The sequence below is a fragment of the Octodon degus genome, unplaced genomic scaffold, assembly GCF_000260255.1.
Source record: "Octodon degus isolate 3935 unplaced genomic scaffold, OctDeg1.0 scaffold00007, whole genome shotgun sequence".
Classification (NCBI taxonomy): domain Eukaryota; kingdom Metazoa; phylum Chordata; class Mammalia; order Rodentia; family Octodontidae; genus Octodon; species Octodon degus.
The window spans coordinates 16,789,017-16,808,450 of record NW_004524583.1 but is presented as its reverse complement, the minus strand read 5'-3'; the positions used below and the strand labels follow the sequence as shown (position 1 = coordinate 16,808,450).

The 19,434-nt window shown below is 38.0% G+C and overlaps 1 protein-coding gene and 1 pseudogene across 6 annotated transcripts in view; one reads left to right on the top strand and one right to left on the bottom strand.

The window, feature by feature from the left end:
- Positions 1–19,434, top strand: part of Fut8 (fucosyltransferase 8) — a 485,432-nt gene that overhangs the window by 418,397 nt on the left and 47,601 nt on the right. For 5 of the 6 annotated variants that reach the window (XM_004624778.2, XM_023702814.1, XM_023702817.1 and 2 more), the window contains 2 exons: positions 11,830–12,076; positions 14,351–14,527. In XM_004624778.2, the coding sequence (XP_004624835.1) occupies positions 11,830–12,076; positions 14,351–14,527 (424 nt within the window). The remainder of the gene's footprint in view (positions 1–11,829; positions 12,077–14,350; positions 14,528–19,434) is intronic. The other variant, XM_023702829.1, reaches the window with a different exon arrangement.
- LOC105743477 lies at positions 3,031–3,919 on the bottom strand (annotated as a pseudogene).

Genomic DNA, 19,434 nt, shown 5'->3' with positions numbered 1-19,434 from the left:
AATAGCTGTGACTTATCCACATGGCTGACACTGACAAAGGTTCTACAGTCTGAGGTGCAGGATCTCAGGATAAGTCCTGAGGGGATTTCACTGACCTTTTCAGACCCAAAAGCTACAATTCTTGTTGCATAGGTCCTTCTTTACCTTGGTCTTAACCATCCAGCAGAAAAGTATAAAAACGAAATATAAGAAGTATAGCCATGCTGTTATGTTGAGCTGTAGGGTACTCAGGTCAACAATTTCTGACATTGCCAGTGAAGCGGAAGACCCAATACTATTATGGACTACTGGACTCTTTTAGAATATTTTGCGGAATTAACACACCTATAATATTCAAATAATGGAACTTAACCAAAAAAAAGTGGATACAGGTGAATGTCCATTGTGTATCTGTGTATTCAAAATGGTTAGGGTAGATATATAGTTGCATTCTCTTAATGAGTAGAGAGATATGTTCTAATAGTGATTGTAAGTAGAATATCATGTCTACATCTTGTACAGCAATGACCCACTAGGAAGAATGTATGCTATGTGTTAGTTATTGAAACTGTTCTACCAATTTGGTTTGAACCTGTCTTATTGCTATTTATTTCTCAATAAAATTATGGAAAAAATAAAATAAATTTAAGAAAATAAAAGAAAACGTGACAACAGAATTTAAAATTTTCAAATAGTCAGAAGTTTTTACTTTGTCAATGTATTTGCAAAACGTAATTCTCTTTTTTTTTCCTATGCTGAATAGCATAAATAAGTTATACTTTGAGAGTACATATTCACTGAAATGGAACTGTCATAAGTTTTGGAGTATATCTTGGCAAATAATCTCTTCCTAGATCAAACTGTAGCTAGCTCATGAGAATTGTTCAGCTTATCTCCCCCCAATATAAAGAAATAACATTTTTTCATAATTATTCTTTGTCAAATACTATGCTCAGCTTTCTTTTTTTAATTTGATTCTTTTTGTTTTTATTAATTTATTTCTTGTTTATTAATTTTGTGCTCAGCTTTCTTTGTACAACATTTCATTTAAAATAACTCAATAAGTTACTGTTAATAATCCAATGTTACAGAGTAGAGTGCTATTACTAATATCATTTCAGTTGAAGAAACTGGGGTGAAATTAAATGTAACTTATTCAAGGTTACATGACTATTACTTGATAAAGAATTTCAACATTAGTTTTTGTGATTCCAAAGTCCATACTTTTAAACGCCATGTGCTATCAATAACACACTGCATCAGTAGGCATTTGCCTCAGAATATTACGGTTGATGTATGTGCCAGTCGTAGACTCCTAAAGGCCCTTAAGTCTCCGCAGTTTCTGCTGTCCTTAAAATGACTATTGAGTGTGACAGGTGGGTAGCAACTGCAACCATCAAAGCAAATCAAAAAAAGAATATAGAACTCACTCCCAGGAAATTGGTCAAGCAATGGCCATGAATCATCCAGATGTTTGACACTGACAAAAGATCTACAAAGTGATGTACATGGTTTCAGGGTAAATACTGAGGGGATTTGATGGACCTTGTTAAATACAAAAGTTACATTTTTACTTATGTAGGTCTTGCTTTAACTTGGTCTTAACCATCTAGTAGAAAAGTATAACCACAAGGTATAAAAAGTAATGCCATATTAATATGCTGAGCTATAAAAGGCTTAAGTCAACAACTTCAGACAACCTCCAGTTCTGCTGATAGTCCACTACTATCATGGACTATTGGTCTATATTGGGTTATTTTTCTGAATTCAAGTACCTACAGTCTTTGGACTGGCTTCAAGTATGAAAAGGTCCTTTAAAGACTTCTACAAATACTGCTTCTCTAACTGTAGTGGAACACCCATCTCTAACAAAACAAAAGGGGAAAAGGGGATACATTGGTAGCCATGAAGCTAGGAAATCGATAAAATATGTGTAGATGGGACTTGGCCGAGTGCCTAAAGCAAACAAGCTACCTCACTCCTAGGATGAACCCTCTCTGGTTAAGATTAGCTATCAGTTGCTAGGCAACCTAGTGTCATGCTTCACTAACTTCACAAAATTGTAAATAAAGGACTGATTTTTTGTGGGGAAAAAAATAGATGGACGGACGGACGGACTGATGGGCGGATGGACACACACACACACACACACACACACACACACACACACGAGAATTAGGATAAATAGCTACTTTCCCTTAGTTCATTGAGAGTAAAGTTTGTACTAATATAGCTTAGACAGGATATTATGTATGTATCTTGTCCTCTGAATAACTACTATGAAGACGATATGCAATGCATTAATTTATTGTAACCATCCTACTAACCTGTTTTTTTTGTTTTGTTTTGGGTTTTTTTTTTTGTTTTGTTTTGTTTTGTTTTTTTTGACGGAACTGGGGATTGAACTCAGGCCCTTGCCCTTGCCAGACAAGTGCTTATTCTACTGAGCTATTTCGCCAGCCCCTCTACTAACCTGTTTTTGAAACTGTTTCACTGCTATTTTATCTTTCTTTCTCATTAAAATGAATTTTTAAAAATTAGAAAAGAAAACTCACTCAACCCTTTTCCATCTATGTGGACAGTGAAAGAAACCTCTTTTGGAGGCTGGAGTCTAGAAGTTTAGAATCACCAAATGTTGCTAATAATCCCCTTGTCCCCTCAAGGACAATTTAAATTTCAGGCAATGAAGTCTTAATAGAGATTTTTGTTAACCGTATTCCAGATGTCTTTACCTTGGCCCTTCTTTTTTTATTTTTTTGATCCAATCTCTTTTTTGTCAAGGTCCCCATCCTTTACCACCCCCCTTCAAAATCTATAGAAAAACCCCAAGCCTAGGAATGTCCTGGGGAAGGGAGGTGGAATGTGAGGAACCCCCTGTGCTCTGCTCTTTGGCCTGGACAGTGCAGAGGGTGCATGGCAGAAGGGTAACTCCACCTGCAGAAGATGTGGCACCAGCCTGGGATGCATAGGGGTCAGGAGTGCCTGCTGCCAGCTTTCCTTTGGTACCCGCTACAAGTTGGCATTCAGGGGGTGGGTGCCTGGTGTAAGGTCTTAGACAGTGATGCCCTTCTGCTGGTGGCCAGTGCTCCTGTCTGGCTGATTACTGCAAGGTCCCATGTCTGCATCTGTGTCCTGGCTGAGCTCCAGCTCTTCTTCACTGTTTCATCAGCCCCTCCTCATCACCATCATCTTGAGTCTGAGGTTCTTCCTGGGTGCCTGCCTGCCTGCCTTAGGTGTTTCTTCTGGGGGTGGGGATGGCTTTCTGATGCTGGGACTGCTGCCACCACCACTGCCATTGCCACTGCCACTGCTGTTGTCACCTTTCTTCTTGCCATCTGGGTTGGCCTTTTGCTCCTCAGCAATCTGATCCAAGTGGCCCAAGAGAGCATCAATGTTGGACTTGATCTGGATCAGTTCTGTCTTGATGACTTTCACTGCTCTTTAACTTGATCTTGGCTGAGGCAGTAGTCATGCCTCTGGAATGGGCAAAGAGCTGGACAGGGATGGTTGTTGTGACACGACAGACCAAAGGGACCATGACATAGGATCATTTCACAGGAACTGCCCTGGGCAGTGGCACTGGTGGCAGGCAACCTCAATAGTCAAAGAGCCTGTATATGGCAAATGCTGCTCTCTTTAGTCCTTTGGGTCTATTGGGCTTGGGTTCTCCAGCCATGTTGATGTCGAGGGTCTACCCAGCCAGCACCTGTCCATTCTCTGCCAGCACAGCTGCCCAGGCATGGAGCTTATTACAGTAGTGAACAAAGGCATATCCTTTGTGCACAGAACAGCTGGCCACATGGCCATATTTGGAAAAGATGGTCTCCACATCTGATTTCTTCACCATAGCTGTGTTTAGGTTTCCAAAGAAGACTCAAGAATTGATGGATTGGGGATCATTCTTGTTGGTTACATTGCTGGTCTGTGTCTTCAAGGACATGGTGGCTACCAGTACCATGGTTGAGCTTAGCCAGTTATTTCTTCCTTTGACTTACAGGGTCAGTAGCAACTGCTTCTGGGAACAGGGCTTAACCAGCTTGGCTTCCCAGAAGCATGGACTCTCCCTACCCCCAAGCCTGACTTTGGAAAGGTCCAGAGCTTTGGCATGAAGAGAAGCTGCCTTGACCATTCTGAGCTTTATGAGTTTCAGGGACATGGCCAAGATTGCCCAGCTGCCTGGAGGGGTATAGTGAAAGGATGAAATCAGAAACAGATTTAGTAATGCATGACAGGGGTACTGGGAGGTCAGTGCTTCAGGATGGACAGAGACAAAGACACTCCAAACTAGCCACTATTTTTTTGGGTATATATAATAATCAGAGATCTTTATGTTGATGTGAACCATGCATAGAGATGGTAGGTTAAGAAGGAGTTTGTCCTTTCCCTAAGGTGAAAGCCTATTTTTGTTACTACTGGATACTCAAGGAACTAGGATGTCTTCACTTGATGGAGCCTTGCCCTGGGGTGTCACAGCATTGTGGGACCATTGAGGCCTCAACAGTGACCAGAGGCACATGGAATTATGTTCCCCCATACCAAGGCCAGCCCACATAGCAAGACACTGGACCTCTGACAAGCCCTGATCACAGTTTAATTATGAAATGATTTTCCCCCAACAGTTATGTAGAATGGTCCTCCATGATGAGTTACTGCTGTCTTCAGGAATTCTCTCTTGAGTTTTCCTTTTCTTTGAAGTCATAGCACTAACAGTTGTTGGATATCAACTGAAGAAAGGTGAGAGTAAGTGTAGAAGGATCTCATGGACTGGCATTTTAAGTCCTCCCACTCTTGAAACATTTTTCTCTACGCCAGAATCCTTCATTCAAGTAGATGAAAAGCTTCACATATCTTTTCTACTGGTGATAGTAAAGATGAATAATTCTAATTGAACAATTCTAGGGCATGTCTGTCTTCTGTTTCATGAGAGGAAAATAATCCTTCTAGATGAGACTGTTATTAACTAGTTAGCAGAGAAGAGAAACTCTCCAGAGTTGTTTGCTTGGAGCTACGCAAATCTGTTCAAGGGGGCTGTGCTTCTGGCAGAAGGCTGTGAACTAACAAGCCTGTATGTTTTAAGAACTGCTAGCAAAGAGAATGCCATATAGTGTAAGAGTATTAACAAGAGGAATGTTATAGTCAATAGTCCATTTCCGCTCTATAACAAAATACCATAAGTGGGGGAGGGAAGTTGTCTTATAAACAAAAATTTACTTTTCACAGTTCTAGAGGTTACAGGATACCCTGTCAGGACTCCAGCAGAATTATTGCCTGATGAAGGGTCTATTCTTATCTTCTTGTTGTGTTTTCACATGTCAGAAGGACAAACAAGTTCTCTGGAGTCTCTTTTATAAGGGTATTGGATTGAAGGGTAGGATGTCAACATATTAATTGGAGGCGGAGAGGGCACAAGCATTCAGACTGTAGTCAGAGGTGGTTTTGAACATGTTATAGCTCCTTATAGCTCCGGAAAACAATAGTAACATTATCAATTATAGATGAGCTAGCTGGTCAGGCCAATTGGTTGTAAAAGCTCAGCTTAGTTGCTACCAATTCCTTATAAATGAATAGTGCTTACTTTTGTATGCTTTCTACATTTGAAAAAAAAAAATCTCTTCCTGCAAGGTTGGTTGTATTGTTTTAGAGTACTGTCTTGGTTACCTTTTTCTCACTGCTGGGACAAAATACTTGACATCTGAAATTAAGGGAGGAAAGGTTTATTTAGTTCACAGTTTGTAGAGATTTCAGTCCATACTCACCAGGCTTCAGTTTTTACTGAAAAAGTGGCATGGGACAGGGGCAACAGTTTAAGATGAAGAAAACAGCAAAACCAACAAAAATAAAAATGTGACCATTAGAGCAAACCTTCTTTCTTCCTTTGTAGTGTAAGCAAGTTAGCCGTCCCCTCCCCCACATCCCAGGGTAGGTGTAGAACTCAAATTATCTCCATGCCACCCTCTTCTACAGGCTGAACATGTTATTTTGGTGGGGTTTTTTTTATGTATTTGGTACAGGATCTCACTATGCAGCTTGGTCTCATAGTGATCTTCCTGTTTTCAGTCTCTCCAACACTGGTGGCCAGCTCAAAGTGCCTGGGAGCAGGACTGGTGCAGCATGTGGTGCCAGGGGATCAAACCCCAGGCCCTGGACTTGCCTAAGCAGGCACTTAGTTGGCTAAGCTGTCTCCCTAGACTGAAGATGTTTACAAGGTAAGGATCCTGACTCCCTGCTGAGTTGTAAACTTCTCAAGTTGATACAATGTATTAACCCTCACAGTCCACCCCTTGTCAATTTGGCAACCAGATGTATTTCTTTAAACTGGTTTTCAGATATAGAGGCATGTTTATTTTTTAACATTTTACAACTTGAATGTTATAACTCAAGTTTAACAATCCTTAAGAACTAGTATTAGGTTTATCAACATTATATTACATTTGAACCAGAGCATTCTGTCTTTTGTCCTTCAAAGACTTAGACACATCCATTTATGCAAAAGGCATTTAATTCGTCTGCAAAAGTTCCCAGAGTCCTAACAGTTTCAGCACTGCTGAAAAGTCCGAGTCCCGAGCCTCTCTGAGATGTAAGGAAACTCTTAGTTGCAAGCTCCTGTGCAACTGAAGTTAGTCACTTCCAACAGTTACTGGCACAAAGTAAACATTTTTACTCAAAAAGTTATAAATGGGATACCAAGAAATGGGGTGAAAACAAGCCCAAAATCCTGCAGGGCAAACGTTAATTCCTGTTGTTTTATGTCCAGCCTCTGAGGCAATCTGTGGTAAATGATGAGTGCCAAAGGGTTTGAATGACTCCATCCCTATGGCACTTCCAGTGGTTGTAGCTCGCACATCTTTTCTCTTAGGCCCACTTTGCTCCCTCCTTGCAGCTTTCCATAGACAATCCATATTTCTGGCTTATCCGAATTTTTGGAGCTTTCATTGCACCTTTGGATTTTCACAGCTTCATACACTGCCCTCTCAGGGACATGCTACCTGGCCTCTCAGGCCTTCTGAAATTGAGGTGGAAGCCTGAACTACATAATAACTCTTGCATTCTGTATGCACCCAAACCCAGCACTATGTGCATCATGCTGAGGTCTGCTGCCAGTGGGCACAATAGCCTGGCTTTTCTCTTTCTTAGCTGTAGCAATCTAGTGCCTGGATCACTGGGCACTGTGAATCCAGTTCTGAGGAACAAATTGACTGTGCTGCCACCATTCTGAAACATGGTACTCTGTGGCTTTTTCCTCAAAGTAGAAACCTTTTACTTTTGCAGTTTTCAGTCTGCAAAGGGTGGAGACTTGCTGCTTCTTGTTGATGCCCTTAGGCCGTCTTTTATATTCTGTTTCTTCTCAGCAATCGCGATCTCCTCAGTTTTGTCTTTGTAATCCATAGCTTTACTGGAATTTCCTTTTTGGCCAAATGCCCAACATTTTAAATCATCTTGCTGGGTTCTTTTCTCTTGATTTTCAACATAAATCTGGCCAAAAGCCCCCAATAATAGCCATACCACTGCCTTCACATTCAACTGCCTTGAAATTGCTTCTGCCAATTTAGTCTACCAACCTTAATCTCAGTCTCAGGCAAAGACTCTGGACATGAACAAAATGCATACAACATTTTTGCCAGCCTAAAACACATATTGTCTAGAGTCCACCAATCAGTTCAGTCCTTATCAGAAATATCTTGAGTTGGGTCTTTACTGGCTTTCTGGTCTTCTGAGCTCTGATCAGAATCTCCCATACAAAACAGTCTTAAGACATTCCTGCTCCACTTTTTCTGCCAGCATCTCTTTTAAACTTCCCCCAAGCCATTCCCAAAGGCTCTTGAACCACATGGTTAGGTATAGTCATAGCAATGGCCCCATTCCTGGTACCAAATTTTGTCTTGGTTTCTTTTCCCTCGTTTCTGGGGTATAATGCCTGACACCCAAGTTAAGGAAGGAAAGGTTTGTTTAGCTTATAGTCTGTGGAGGTTTCAGTCTATACTTGGCTGGCACCAAGGCAAGGTGACATGGCACAGGGGCAACAGTTTAAGGCAGAGAAGATAGCAAAACCAGCAAGAGCAAAAGCGTTTGAGGGAGAGCAGGGCTCCTTTCCTCCCTTACGTTGTAAGCAGGCTACTCTGCCCCACTCAGGGCGGGTACAGCACTCACTCAGTCTCCAAGCCCTCCTCTTGCATACACTGTTTACAGACGTTTACAAAGGACCTTGGATCCCTGCTGAATCACTTAAACTTCTCAAGTTGACACAAAGTATCAACCCTTACAAGTACCAAAGTTTTGACAGAATGGCTCTCCTGGTTGATCAGGGGGTCATACTTAAATGCCTTTGCTTGTTGAAAATACATAGGTTTCAAAATTTATATGCTACCAACAGTGCACAATTTATATACCACAATTGTGGTTCCATTTTCTCTACATCTTCACCACTTATTATCCTTTGTCTTTTTTATAGTAGCTATTCTAACAGGCATGAACTGGCATCTTATTATGATTTAATTTGTTTTTCCTAATGTTTAGAGATACTATTTTTAAATGCTTTTGTTGGCCATTCAAGGCTCTTCTTTTAAGAAATATCTGTTCAAATCTTTTGCCCATTTTTAATAAATGAATTTAGGGCAGAGTCTACAGGGTGTACAGGGTCTGACTATGTAAATTGGACTCGTAGTGATCCTCCTGTTTTCAGCCTCTCAAGCACTGGGATTACAGGAGCACACCATCATACCCAGTCTCAGTCGCCCTCTCAGGAAGCCCTACCAGTAGGGCCAGCACAGCAGGCCGGGGATTGAGCCCTGGCCACTCTGTTCTGCCAAAGCAGGTGCTTTAGTCCTCTGAGCTATCTGGCTGGCCCTTTTTGCCCAGTTTTAAAATAGCTTGTTTTCCTGCTATTGAGTGTTTGAGCTCCTCACCTTTATCCAGTTATATGGTTTGTGTATATTTTTCCTAATCTATGGATTATCTCCTTGTGCTGTTTCCTTTTATGTACAGAAGTATTTTAGTTCGATGCAGTGCCTTATGTCTAATTTGCTTTTGTTGCCTGTGTTTTAAAATTCTACAAAAAAAAAAAGTTGCCCAGAGCAAGGTCATAGAGGTTTTTCCCTCGTGTGTGTGTGTGTGTGTGTGTGTGTGTGTGTGTGTGTGTGTCTGATCTGACATTTATGTCTGGTATCCATTTTGAATTGATTTTTTTTTATATGGTATGAGAGAAGAATCCTTCGTTTTCCTACATGTGGTTGTATATTTTTCCCAGCATCATTTACCAGAGACACCTATTTTATATTTTTGGAACCATTGTCAAAAGTCAATTGACCATAAATACTTCGATTTATTTTGAAGTTTTCTATCCTGTTCATTGTTCCATTGGTATGTCTGTTTTTAATCCCAGAACCATACTGTTTTGATTACAATAGTTTTAAATGCATTTTGAAATTATGTAGTGGGCTTTGGTTAACAAACTCTACTTAGAACAGGATGGGAATGATTAGCAAGCTTCATGCCATAAATCCAAAGCACAAAATCACATAATATTAAATTTTGAAAACTCACTAATAATCTCCCTTTTCACAGAAATCTGAAATCTGACTTGGCTTCAGAACCCTCTATTAGCAATAATATCCGTACAGAATTTAATAGCATGGTTTTTGTTTCAGTGGACTTACATTTATGGTTAATATCTGTAAGTAGATACATTTAAATTTTAAAAAGTAAATCTTTTAAAATATTTAATAGCCCAAATGATATATAGTCAAAAATTAGAAATGTGCTACTGATGACTAAAATTCAGAAAACACTATACAAGACTGTCATTTCTAGAATTTCTTCCAAATTATAATTCTTTTGAATATGTACCCCAATAGAATAAAAGATGTTACATGGTAAACCAGGTAAATAAGCATTTTATTTTCCTTCACTTTTAATTATACCATTGTTGAGGACAATATACTTATTCTATGCCAGTATGATCATTGCTAAATATAAATATATTTTAAAAATATATTTTACTAGACTATTTAGTATTGATATCTTTGTGATAGAATAAGTGTCAGTGATGTGTAGTTAGGGTTCCCCCACCCCCAAAAGTAGTCTGATCTGAGTATAGTTTTTAAACTTACCTTGTGCTGTTTTTGCTTGGAGCAAGAAGCCTGGTATCACTGTATATTCTGACAACCATATGTTCAACAGATGCTTGAGCAAAGTAACGAAGGAATAAATTATCAACAAAATAAACTGAGCTATGTATCTTAAGGGTGTAAGTATAGTTTTTATTTCTTTCTTAAAACTGTAAATAGAGCTAGTTTTAAGGTACTTGAGGCCTTAAAGCAGTTGTGTGCAAAGACTTCACTAGAAGTGAAATCTGGAGCTAAACACCTAGAATAATCTTGCTGGGAAGAAATCACAGAAGGAAAATGTCTTTACTAGCTTTGCTTTTACTTAGGGAAAATAGGATTTAGGGTTACATTTAAGATGCAAGGAGCTTCCTTTCTGTAATTTTTATGATAAGAACTAGCTTTCCCCTTATTCTTTTATTCTTTCTGTTTCTCTCGTGTACTTCTCTGATCTGCTGACATAAAGAAAAGCACCCTTTCCTTAGAGGGGACTGTTACAGCTTAAATTAAAAGGCATTCACTCTTTTACCTCACACTCTTAATTACAGTTTCTTTCATCTGATAAAGGGGCCCAATTCTTTTTTAACCGGCCCTAACAGAACTGCAATACTGATAGTAATTTTTATTACCATTTATTCATGCAACAGGTGTCATGTTTGAAGGATTTTTGTTTTTAGAATCATGAAAGATTTACACATTAGAAGAAAGACTGTTAACCGTGGGATTTTAATTCTTAGTTCTATTAAGCTGAAAACCATGCAGTGTACTTTTTTTGACTACATTCCCAGGTTATGTACTTTAACATTTTGCTTATATAAGTAGAATAACAGAAACTATATTTCATACTGGTAAATGTATTTTAAACATATTCTAGGTTTATTCTCTACAAGCATATTTTTTCTTCAGTGATCCAGTGATTATGATCGTAATTTTTATGCACAAAGAGTGATTTTTGCATGTTCTGGCTAATATTTTCTGTTATTGAAAATTCACTTCAATAACATCTGTCAATATTTTGTGTCTCTTAGTTATTGTCATGTGATCTTTAATGTGTAAGCTCTATTACATTGTGAAATATTCTTATGATTACATTATAAATTTTATAGAATATCAATAACATGGTGTACTCAAATAACTATCTGAAAATAATTATGTATAAAAATTCATACTGAATCTCTGTTGAACTTCTAATATTCAGGTAAACAACACATTATCATAGTTAAAACTATAGTAGGTTTATTTTTATCTAAGAAAAATAATTTTAAATTATCTATTTTTTTTCAAAAGATACAAATGTGGCTTATAATCTTTAGGTATTTCCAGAGTCATTCTGTTCTGTCATGGAAATAAAGCAAGAGCCATTTGCTATAATGACAAGCTGGAAGTTTTGAGATGCTTTATTTTCTAATTCCACAATAATCATAATAGCAAAAAGAGAATTTTGGTACTATATGTGTCTACTGGCAGTATAGCTATTCTCTGGTTAGATACTTTGCTTTCTGGATGTCATCCATAACTTGGGCTCTAAGGTGATAATGTGATGGGATGACAGAAATGTTTAGCAAAGGCATACCACCCTGCAACTTAACTGTCATTTTTGTTCCAGTACTTAGCAAGTTATTGAATTCCCCGTAAGGTAAAAACTATAATGCTTCTTTAGAGTTGCCTTGAGAGAGCATGTACCCAGAGTGAGTTCTTGTTACATGGTAGAGAAATACAGTGTGTGATGGTGCGCTTTGATTTCTGTCAGGTGAAGTGAAGGACAAAAATGTCCAAGTGGTCGAGCTCCCCATTGTGGACAGTCTTCATCCCCGTCCTCCGTATTTGCCCTTGGCTGTGCCCGAAGATCTCGCAGACCGACTCCTACGAGTCCACGGTGATCCCGCAGTGTGGTGGGTGTCTCAGTTTGTCAAATACTTGATCCGCCCACAACCTTGGCTGGAAAAGGAAATAGAAGAGGCTACCAAGAAGCTTGGCTTCAAGCATCCAGTTATTGGGTAAGAATCTGATTTCTTTCCCCTCAAACAGTGGCATGCGGCAACAGGACTCTATAGCTTAACCCAGCACAGTGAGCGTCACAGTATATAGTTGAATGTTTGTAGTCCCAAATAACAGAGTTCACTTGAGGATGATTATTTTTCCTTTGTTCACTTAACACAGCAGAAAAAAAATGCTTAATTGTATTTTGCTGCTGTATAAATGCTTCCCTCCTTTGGCTCCTCCTTTACTTGTCTCCTTTGTTTCTAATGTTTGTTTCTCACTGTACATGTCATGTCATAATTTTTATACAGAAAGAAGTTACCATTCCCCATTAATGTTAGAGCCCCAAAAAAGTATGTACATGGTGAAATCAGAATATTTAATATTTTAGCTCATGAAACTTCTCACTGAAGTTCAGTAAAATCATACCTTCTGCCCCACTTCATCTCTATAGAGCATATGGAACAATTCTAATTGCCAAGAACAGTAAGAAGAATGTGGTGAGGAAAAGATGACAAAATAGATTTTCCTGGGGCTGTAGTCTGGAATCCAAAGGCAAGAATAGTCATGAAGATAGCATAGTAACCCAGAAAAATTAAACCTTCTCTCCAGATTCCTAACATAAAGCTGACCTTTGCCTTAGTCTAGCATTAAAAAAGTATGCCATTTTCCTTTGTCTCCACAAGTAGTGGTTTAGAAAGAGGAGTAGAACAGATTTAAAGAATGTTCAAAATGTAAAAAACTAGGGCTGGCCAGATAGCTCGGCAGACACAGCAACTGGGGTTTGATCCCCAGCATGCTGTGCCAGCCCTGTCCCCAGGGTGTGTTGAGACAGCATTTGAGACTGGGCGTGGTAGCACACCTATAATCCTAGTGCTTGGGGGGCTGAAAACAGGAGGATCACTACGAGTCCGATCTGTGTAGTAAGACCCTGTAGACCCTGTACTAAATTCGTAAGAAAAGAAAAAAGAAAAAAAATGTAAGGAGTGGGAATATAGCTCAGCGACTTAAGCACCTGCCTGGTAAGCACAAGGTCCTCAGTTCAATTCTCAGTACCACACAAAGAAAAAAAAATGTGAAAAACTATAGTTGTTGTTATTATTATTTCCATTAAAATAACTTTGGAAACACTAAGATGAGGAGCGCATGTTCTAGAAGTCTGTGTCTTACTCAGTGTAGAACAGTGTAAATCTGTGTACCAAACTTTGATTTTAGAGTTTTTTAAACAGGACATCAGATTTGTATGTGCTAGTATTGACAGTAAAAAACAGAAAGAAGGGCCAGCGAGATAGCTCAGCGGTCTAAAGTACCTGCCTAGGCAGGTGCAGGGACTGCAGTTCAATCCCCAGCTCCACATGCCATGCCACTCATGCCCCCATGGTGAGCTAAACTGGCCTCAAAAATAAATAAAATAAAACAGAAAGAAAATTATTTATAGCAATGGGACTAAAATGGCTAGTAAAAGGATTTAAAATTTTTGTTTGTTTGTTTGGTTTGGTTTTTTTGAAGCAGGGTCTCACTATGTAGTTTCAGGCTGGCCCTGGACTCACAATGTAGTCTGGGCTGGACTTGAATTCCTGGAGGCCTCCTGCCTCAGCCTCCTGGGTGCTGGAATTGCACATACCATCACACCTAGCAAGTTAAAAAAAAAGAAAAAATGGTCCACATGGATCTGTGTTTTTCCTAGACAATTTTAAATTCTGAAAGCTAGTAGTTCTAGTAACACTACGAGATAAAATAAAGAAACAAAATCTTGGCATCAGAGCGTTACAGATAGTAAGTTTACTGTTCTGTAATTGTGAGTCATGGAATCATTTTGATCTTAAAATCCAAAAAATTTAAATTTGTTTTCTTGTTGGATCACCAATGGGTATTTTGCCTTCTGTTACAAAGTGTACTTCTGAAATCTCCCATTTATTCCAGGTATACCAATTACTTGCTCTACAAGAAATCATTGGGGCTGGGGTGTGTCTCAGTGGTAGACTGTCTATCTAGGAAGCCCAAGGCTCTGGGTTCAATCCCCAGGGCTGGAGAAAACACAGAAAAAAATTTTTTAAAAAAATCATTCTTCAAAAGCTTTCCTTGTTATCTTATTCCCTTTGTATTAACATGAAAATATATTAAAATATACATGACAGTTTAGAATATTTGTTTTATTTTATAAAAAGAAAAAGAAAAGGAAAATTGGTTCAAATTGCCTAAAATGCCAGCATGACTAGAGCCTTAGCAGAGTCCCTGGGAAACAGCAGGCTGGTGAGTGCATTATCAGCAGAGTCTGACTCTCTCCCCAGAGTCCACGTCAGGCGCACAGACAAAGTGGGCACGGAGGCAGCCTTCCACCCCATCGAGGAGTACATGGTGCACGTCGAAGAGCACTTCCAGCTTCTCGCACGCAGAATGCAGGTGGATAAAAGAAGAGTGTATTTGGCCACTGATGACCCTTCTTTACTAAAGGAAGCAAAAACAAAGTAAGTTAGGCCAACTGGTGGTTCTCTGGTGGGATTGTTTCTTTTAATGGAAAAGAACCCTTAACTCCCATGGCTTGTGATTTTTATTGTAACGTTATTACGAATGATTGCATTTTTAAAATTTCAAATGACAATGTTTACATAACTTATTAATTTAATCAGAGCTGCTTTACTATCTGATGCTTTGTATTAAATCCCAAATGACCTGTACCTCTGGCGTCATTACCAGAGATCCTTAAATGCCATCACCCACTTCTTGGTATGCAGGTATTGGTCTGCTAGAATTGCCATAATGACATACCATAGGCTGGGCAACTTAAATGACAGAAATTTATTTCTCATAATTATAGAGCTCTGGAATATTGAAAATTCAGTTACTAGTAAGTAGATTTTATTTTGTAGCCTCTTTCCTGAGATTATGGGCAGCTACTGTCTCACTGTACTCACATGATCTCTTCGTGGTGTGCGCTAGAAAGGAGATAGCAGGTACTCCGATGTTTCTGTTCTTAAAAGGACTCTAATCCCATCAAGATGACATTGGCCTCAGGAATCACCTAACCTGAATTGCCTTCCAAATGCCAGAACCATCACATTGGGGTTAAGAAGTCAATATAGGTATTTGGGGGATATTAGCATTCAGTCCATGACATTAACCAACCATGCAGAACTGCTAGCAATGAAACACACTAGGTCCTTGCCCTTTTGATCTATCTTCATTAATATTTACAGGCAATAGAATACATGCAATAAATTGTTTTTATAAAAATTTCTGAAATTTGGAATGTGTGCTACAAACAGGTGAAAACTTAAAAGATGAAATTTGTAAGTAGAAAAACAAATTCTACTAACATGCATTGAACAGTAATAATTATTTTTGAGCCTGTGTGAATTTCAGGCACTGTGCTAGATGCTGAAGACTCCATTATGAGAAAGAAACTTCTTCTAAGTGGAAATTACTTATGATAGGATCCTGATGAAACCTGGGATTGTCCTTTACTTATTCTTAATATAAATATGCATGAAGGTAGGAAAAAGAAAGAAAATCATTATCTTACCTCAGCTCAGGTGTCATCTCCACCAAGCTACTCCAGCTACCACTGAATTGTTTTCCTCCTTCACGGGCTGCTGTGCCACAGTGTATAGCATTTGTTTACGTGTGTCTTCTTGGCTAGATTATATCCACTTTGAACTTAATGTTGAGGTATTCATGCCCAGTAAATACTGAATTTTGCTTATTTCAATCCCATTAGCTTGAAAACATTTTGTTAGCAATGAATCATTTAATAACTATTTGGCAAATGTATTTCTTTGTCCCTTTATTCTGTCACAATTGGGATGGCAACAAGAAACAAATTAAGAATAGAACCTGCAATGCAAGTAAAATACACACACACACAGAGGAACAAGGAATTCATCAGCCAAGTACAAAAATTAGTTAATATAAGAGGGATTAAATGAAATTTTGGGCACAAAACCTAGTATGAAATTTTCACTGTTTAAAGTTAATGTTCAGGTATGATAGAAACAGAGAAGAAATAGTTCACCATGTTCCCTTATGTTAGAGCACCAGCACCACACCTAATTTGTGGCTTGAAGAAAATACTGTCAATTTTGTCTGCTGTTACACTTATTCTTGAATGCATCACAAGCTCTTTTCCTTGAGTTTGGCAAAATAATTCATTAGCAAATATAGAAGTTGGTAAACAGTAAAAGCAAGGAAAAAATTATTACCCACCATCTCATTATTCATTGGCAACAACTGTTTAAATATTGACATTCCTCCAAATTGTATGTTTTTAAATAGCTGACCATATGCTATTTAATTTCAATTTTTTTCAATTAATAGAACATTACATTCATTTTCTCAACTCACTATTACAAGGTCATTTATTTGTTAGAAAAGAGCACAATACAATGTTTTGATCTGAGGGCAGGCCAGATAGTTCAGTGGATTAAAGTGCCTCCTTAGGCAGATGCAGGGATGGGAGTTCGATCTCCCACCCCCAGGGTGTGCTGAGAAGGCAATTGAGACTGGGCGTGGTGGCACACACCTGTGATCCCAGCGCTTGGGAGGCTGAAAACAGGAGGATCACTGTGAGTCCGATCTGTGTAGTGAGACCCAGTAGACCCTGTACTAAATACATTTTTAGAAAAAGAAAAGAAAAAAGACAATGTTTTGATCTTGATCAAATTAATTAGCATCTATCACTTCCTTGTTTTACCATTTTTGGGAGATGAGAATGTTTTAAAATCTCATATAGTATACATTATTACCATACATTATATTACATACATTATGAACTGTGGTTGCTATGTACTGCTATCAATCACTAAAACTTAGTACTCTGATTTGAGCCTTTGAACCCTTTGAACGTATTTCCTTTTCTCATTCTTCCCTTTTTCTCTGATTCACTTAGTCCAGCTTTTTGGGTAACCAACCACCTTGCTACTTTTAAAGGTTGACTTTTTAGAGTCTACATGTAAGTTAGAATACACAGTAATTTTCTTTTATGTCTGGATTATTTCAGTTAGCACAATGACCTCCAGTTTTTGTCCATATTATCACAAGGAACACTTCCCTTCTTGAGGCTATGTAGTCTTTCATTGTGAATATATACCACATTTTCTTTATCCATTAGTTTTCATATATTGGCTGCTATAAATACTACTGAAATGAATATGGAAATACAGGTACTTCTGACTTACTGATAAATATAATTTCTGATATCCACACTGATATATACAATTCAGTGCTTGTGGATATATATCCAGAAATTCAATTGCTGGCTCATAGGATAATTGTATTTTCATGTTTTTTAGGAAATTCTATACTCCATGATATGTATACTAACCACACCCCCACCAACAATGCACAAGGGTTCTCGTCCATGTCCACAGCAGCAGTTATTATCTTTTGTCTTTCTGATAACAGCCTTTCTAACAGATATGAGGTAATACCTCATTATAAGATTTTTTTGCATTTTCTTGATGATTAGAAATATTGAACATTTAAAAAATATGTTAAACCTCTTTTGTTCAGATTCTTTGCCCTCTTAAAAATAAGATAGTTTTCATGCTATTGAGTATTTGAGTTCCTTATGTATTTTAGAGATTAGCCCCTTATCCAAATGCATGGTTTCAAATTTTTCCCGTTCTCTAGATGTGTCTTTATGTGGTTTTTTGCTGTACAGAAGTATTTAGTTTGATACAGCCCCATTTGGCTATTTTTGCTTTTGTTGCCTGTGTTTTACATCTTTTATCCATTTTGAGTTGATTTTTTGTATATGATATGAGGTTAGGGTCCAGCTAAATTCTGCTGCATGTAGATATCCAGTTTCCCACCACAATTTATTTGGCAGACTATCTGTCCCCATTGTATACTGGAGCACCTGTTGGGAAAATTGAGAGACCATGAATTCTTGGTTTTATTCTAGGAGGAGTTGTGTCCCATTTCATTGTTCATTATGTCTGTTTTATCCCTCCATGCTCTTTTTAATTACAGTAGCTTTGGGCTTTTCTTTTTGCTTTAATTATTTGAGGTATTTTGTGGTTCCTTAGAAATTTCAGAAGTTTTTCCTATTTCTCTGAAAACTGATATTGAAATTTCGATAGGAATTACATTGAGTCTATAGATTATTTTGGTAGTTTTAACAATATTAATTTTCTAGTGCTTGAACACAGGCTGTCTTTCCATCTGTGTCTTTACTTTCTTTAATTAGTGTTTTATAGTTTTCAATGTACAGAAGTTTTACTTCCTTGGTTGAGTTTACTCCTGAGGATTTTATTTTGTTCTATTTGATGTTATTGTAAATGAGATTGTTAATTTCTTTTTTAAATAGTTTGTTGTTGGTGTATTAAAATGCTACTGATTTTTATATATGTGGACTTTGTGACCCACAGCTTTATTTTGTTTTATCAGATCTGCCAATTTTTTGGTGGCATCTTCAGGACTTTCTGTATAAAAGATCATGTCACTAGCAAACAACTTCCCCTCCTCCCTTCATTGCTGGATGACCCACTTTTTATGTAATTATTCCAAGTAGTACTCTTTTTGAACAGATGTGGCAAGAATGAACATTCTGATGTATTCCCAAATTTTGAGAGAAAACTTTTAATCTTTTCACTATTCAGTATGGTGTGATCTGTGGGCTCGTCACATAGGGCCTGTGTTGTGTTGAGGTACTATCTCTGTACTAGTTTTTGAGAGTCTTTATCATTAAGAGATGCTGAATTTTGTCAGAACACTGTCTCTGCATCTATTGAGATGAACCATGGTTTTTGTTCTTTGTCATGCTAATATGGTATTTCACATTGACTGATTTCCATGTGTCGAGTCACCTTTTGGTCACAGTGATAAGTCTCCTGTGCTCATGGCACATGGTCGTTCTGATGTGCTTTTGAATTTGGTTTGCTAATATTTTGTGAAGGATTTTTGCCTCTGGTCATCATAGATATTGGCCTGTAACTTTCTTTTCTCATTATGTTCTTTGGCTTTTTCTGTCAGGGTAATACTAGTCCTGTAAAATGAATTAGTGACACCATGAGGCCTTGGATTTTTCTATGGCCAGAAACTTCTGATTATTGATTCAATTCCCTTTTATTGTTCTATTCAGATTTTATATTTCTTGCTAATTCAGTTGTGGTTCATTTGTAAAATTCATCTCTGGCATTTCTTTACATTACTCAGTTTGTTATGACAAATGTGTTCAGGGTAGTTGTTGATAATCCTTTGTATTTCTGTAGTATCAGCTTAATCCTAATTCATTCTTTTCTTTTTTTATTTTTTCCATAATTTTATTGAAAAACAAATAGCAATGAGACAGTTTTAAATCAAATTGGTAGGACAGTTCCAATAATTAACACATTGCACACTCTCTTCCTAGTGGTTATTTGCTGTACAAGATGAG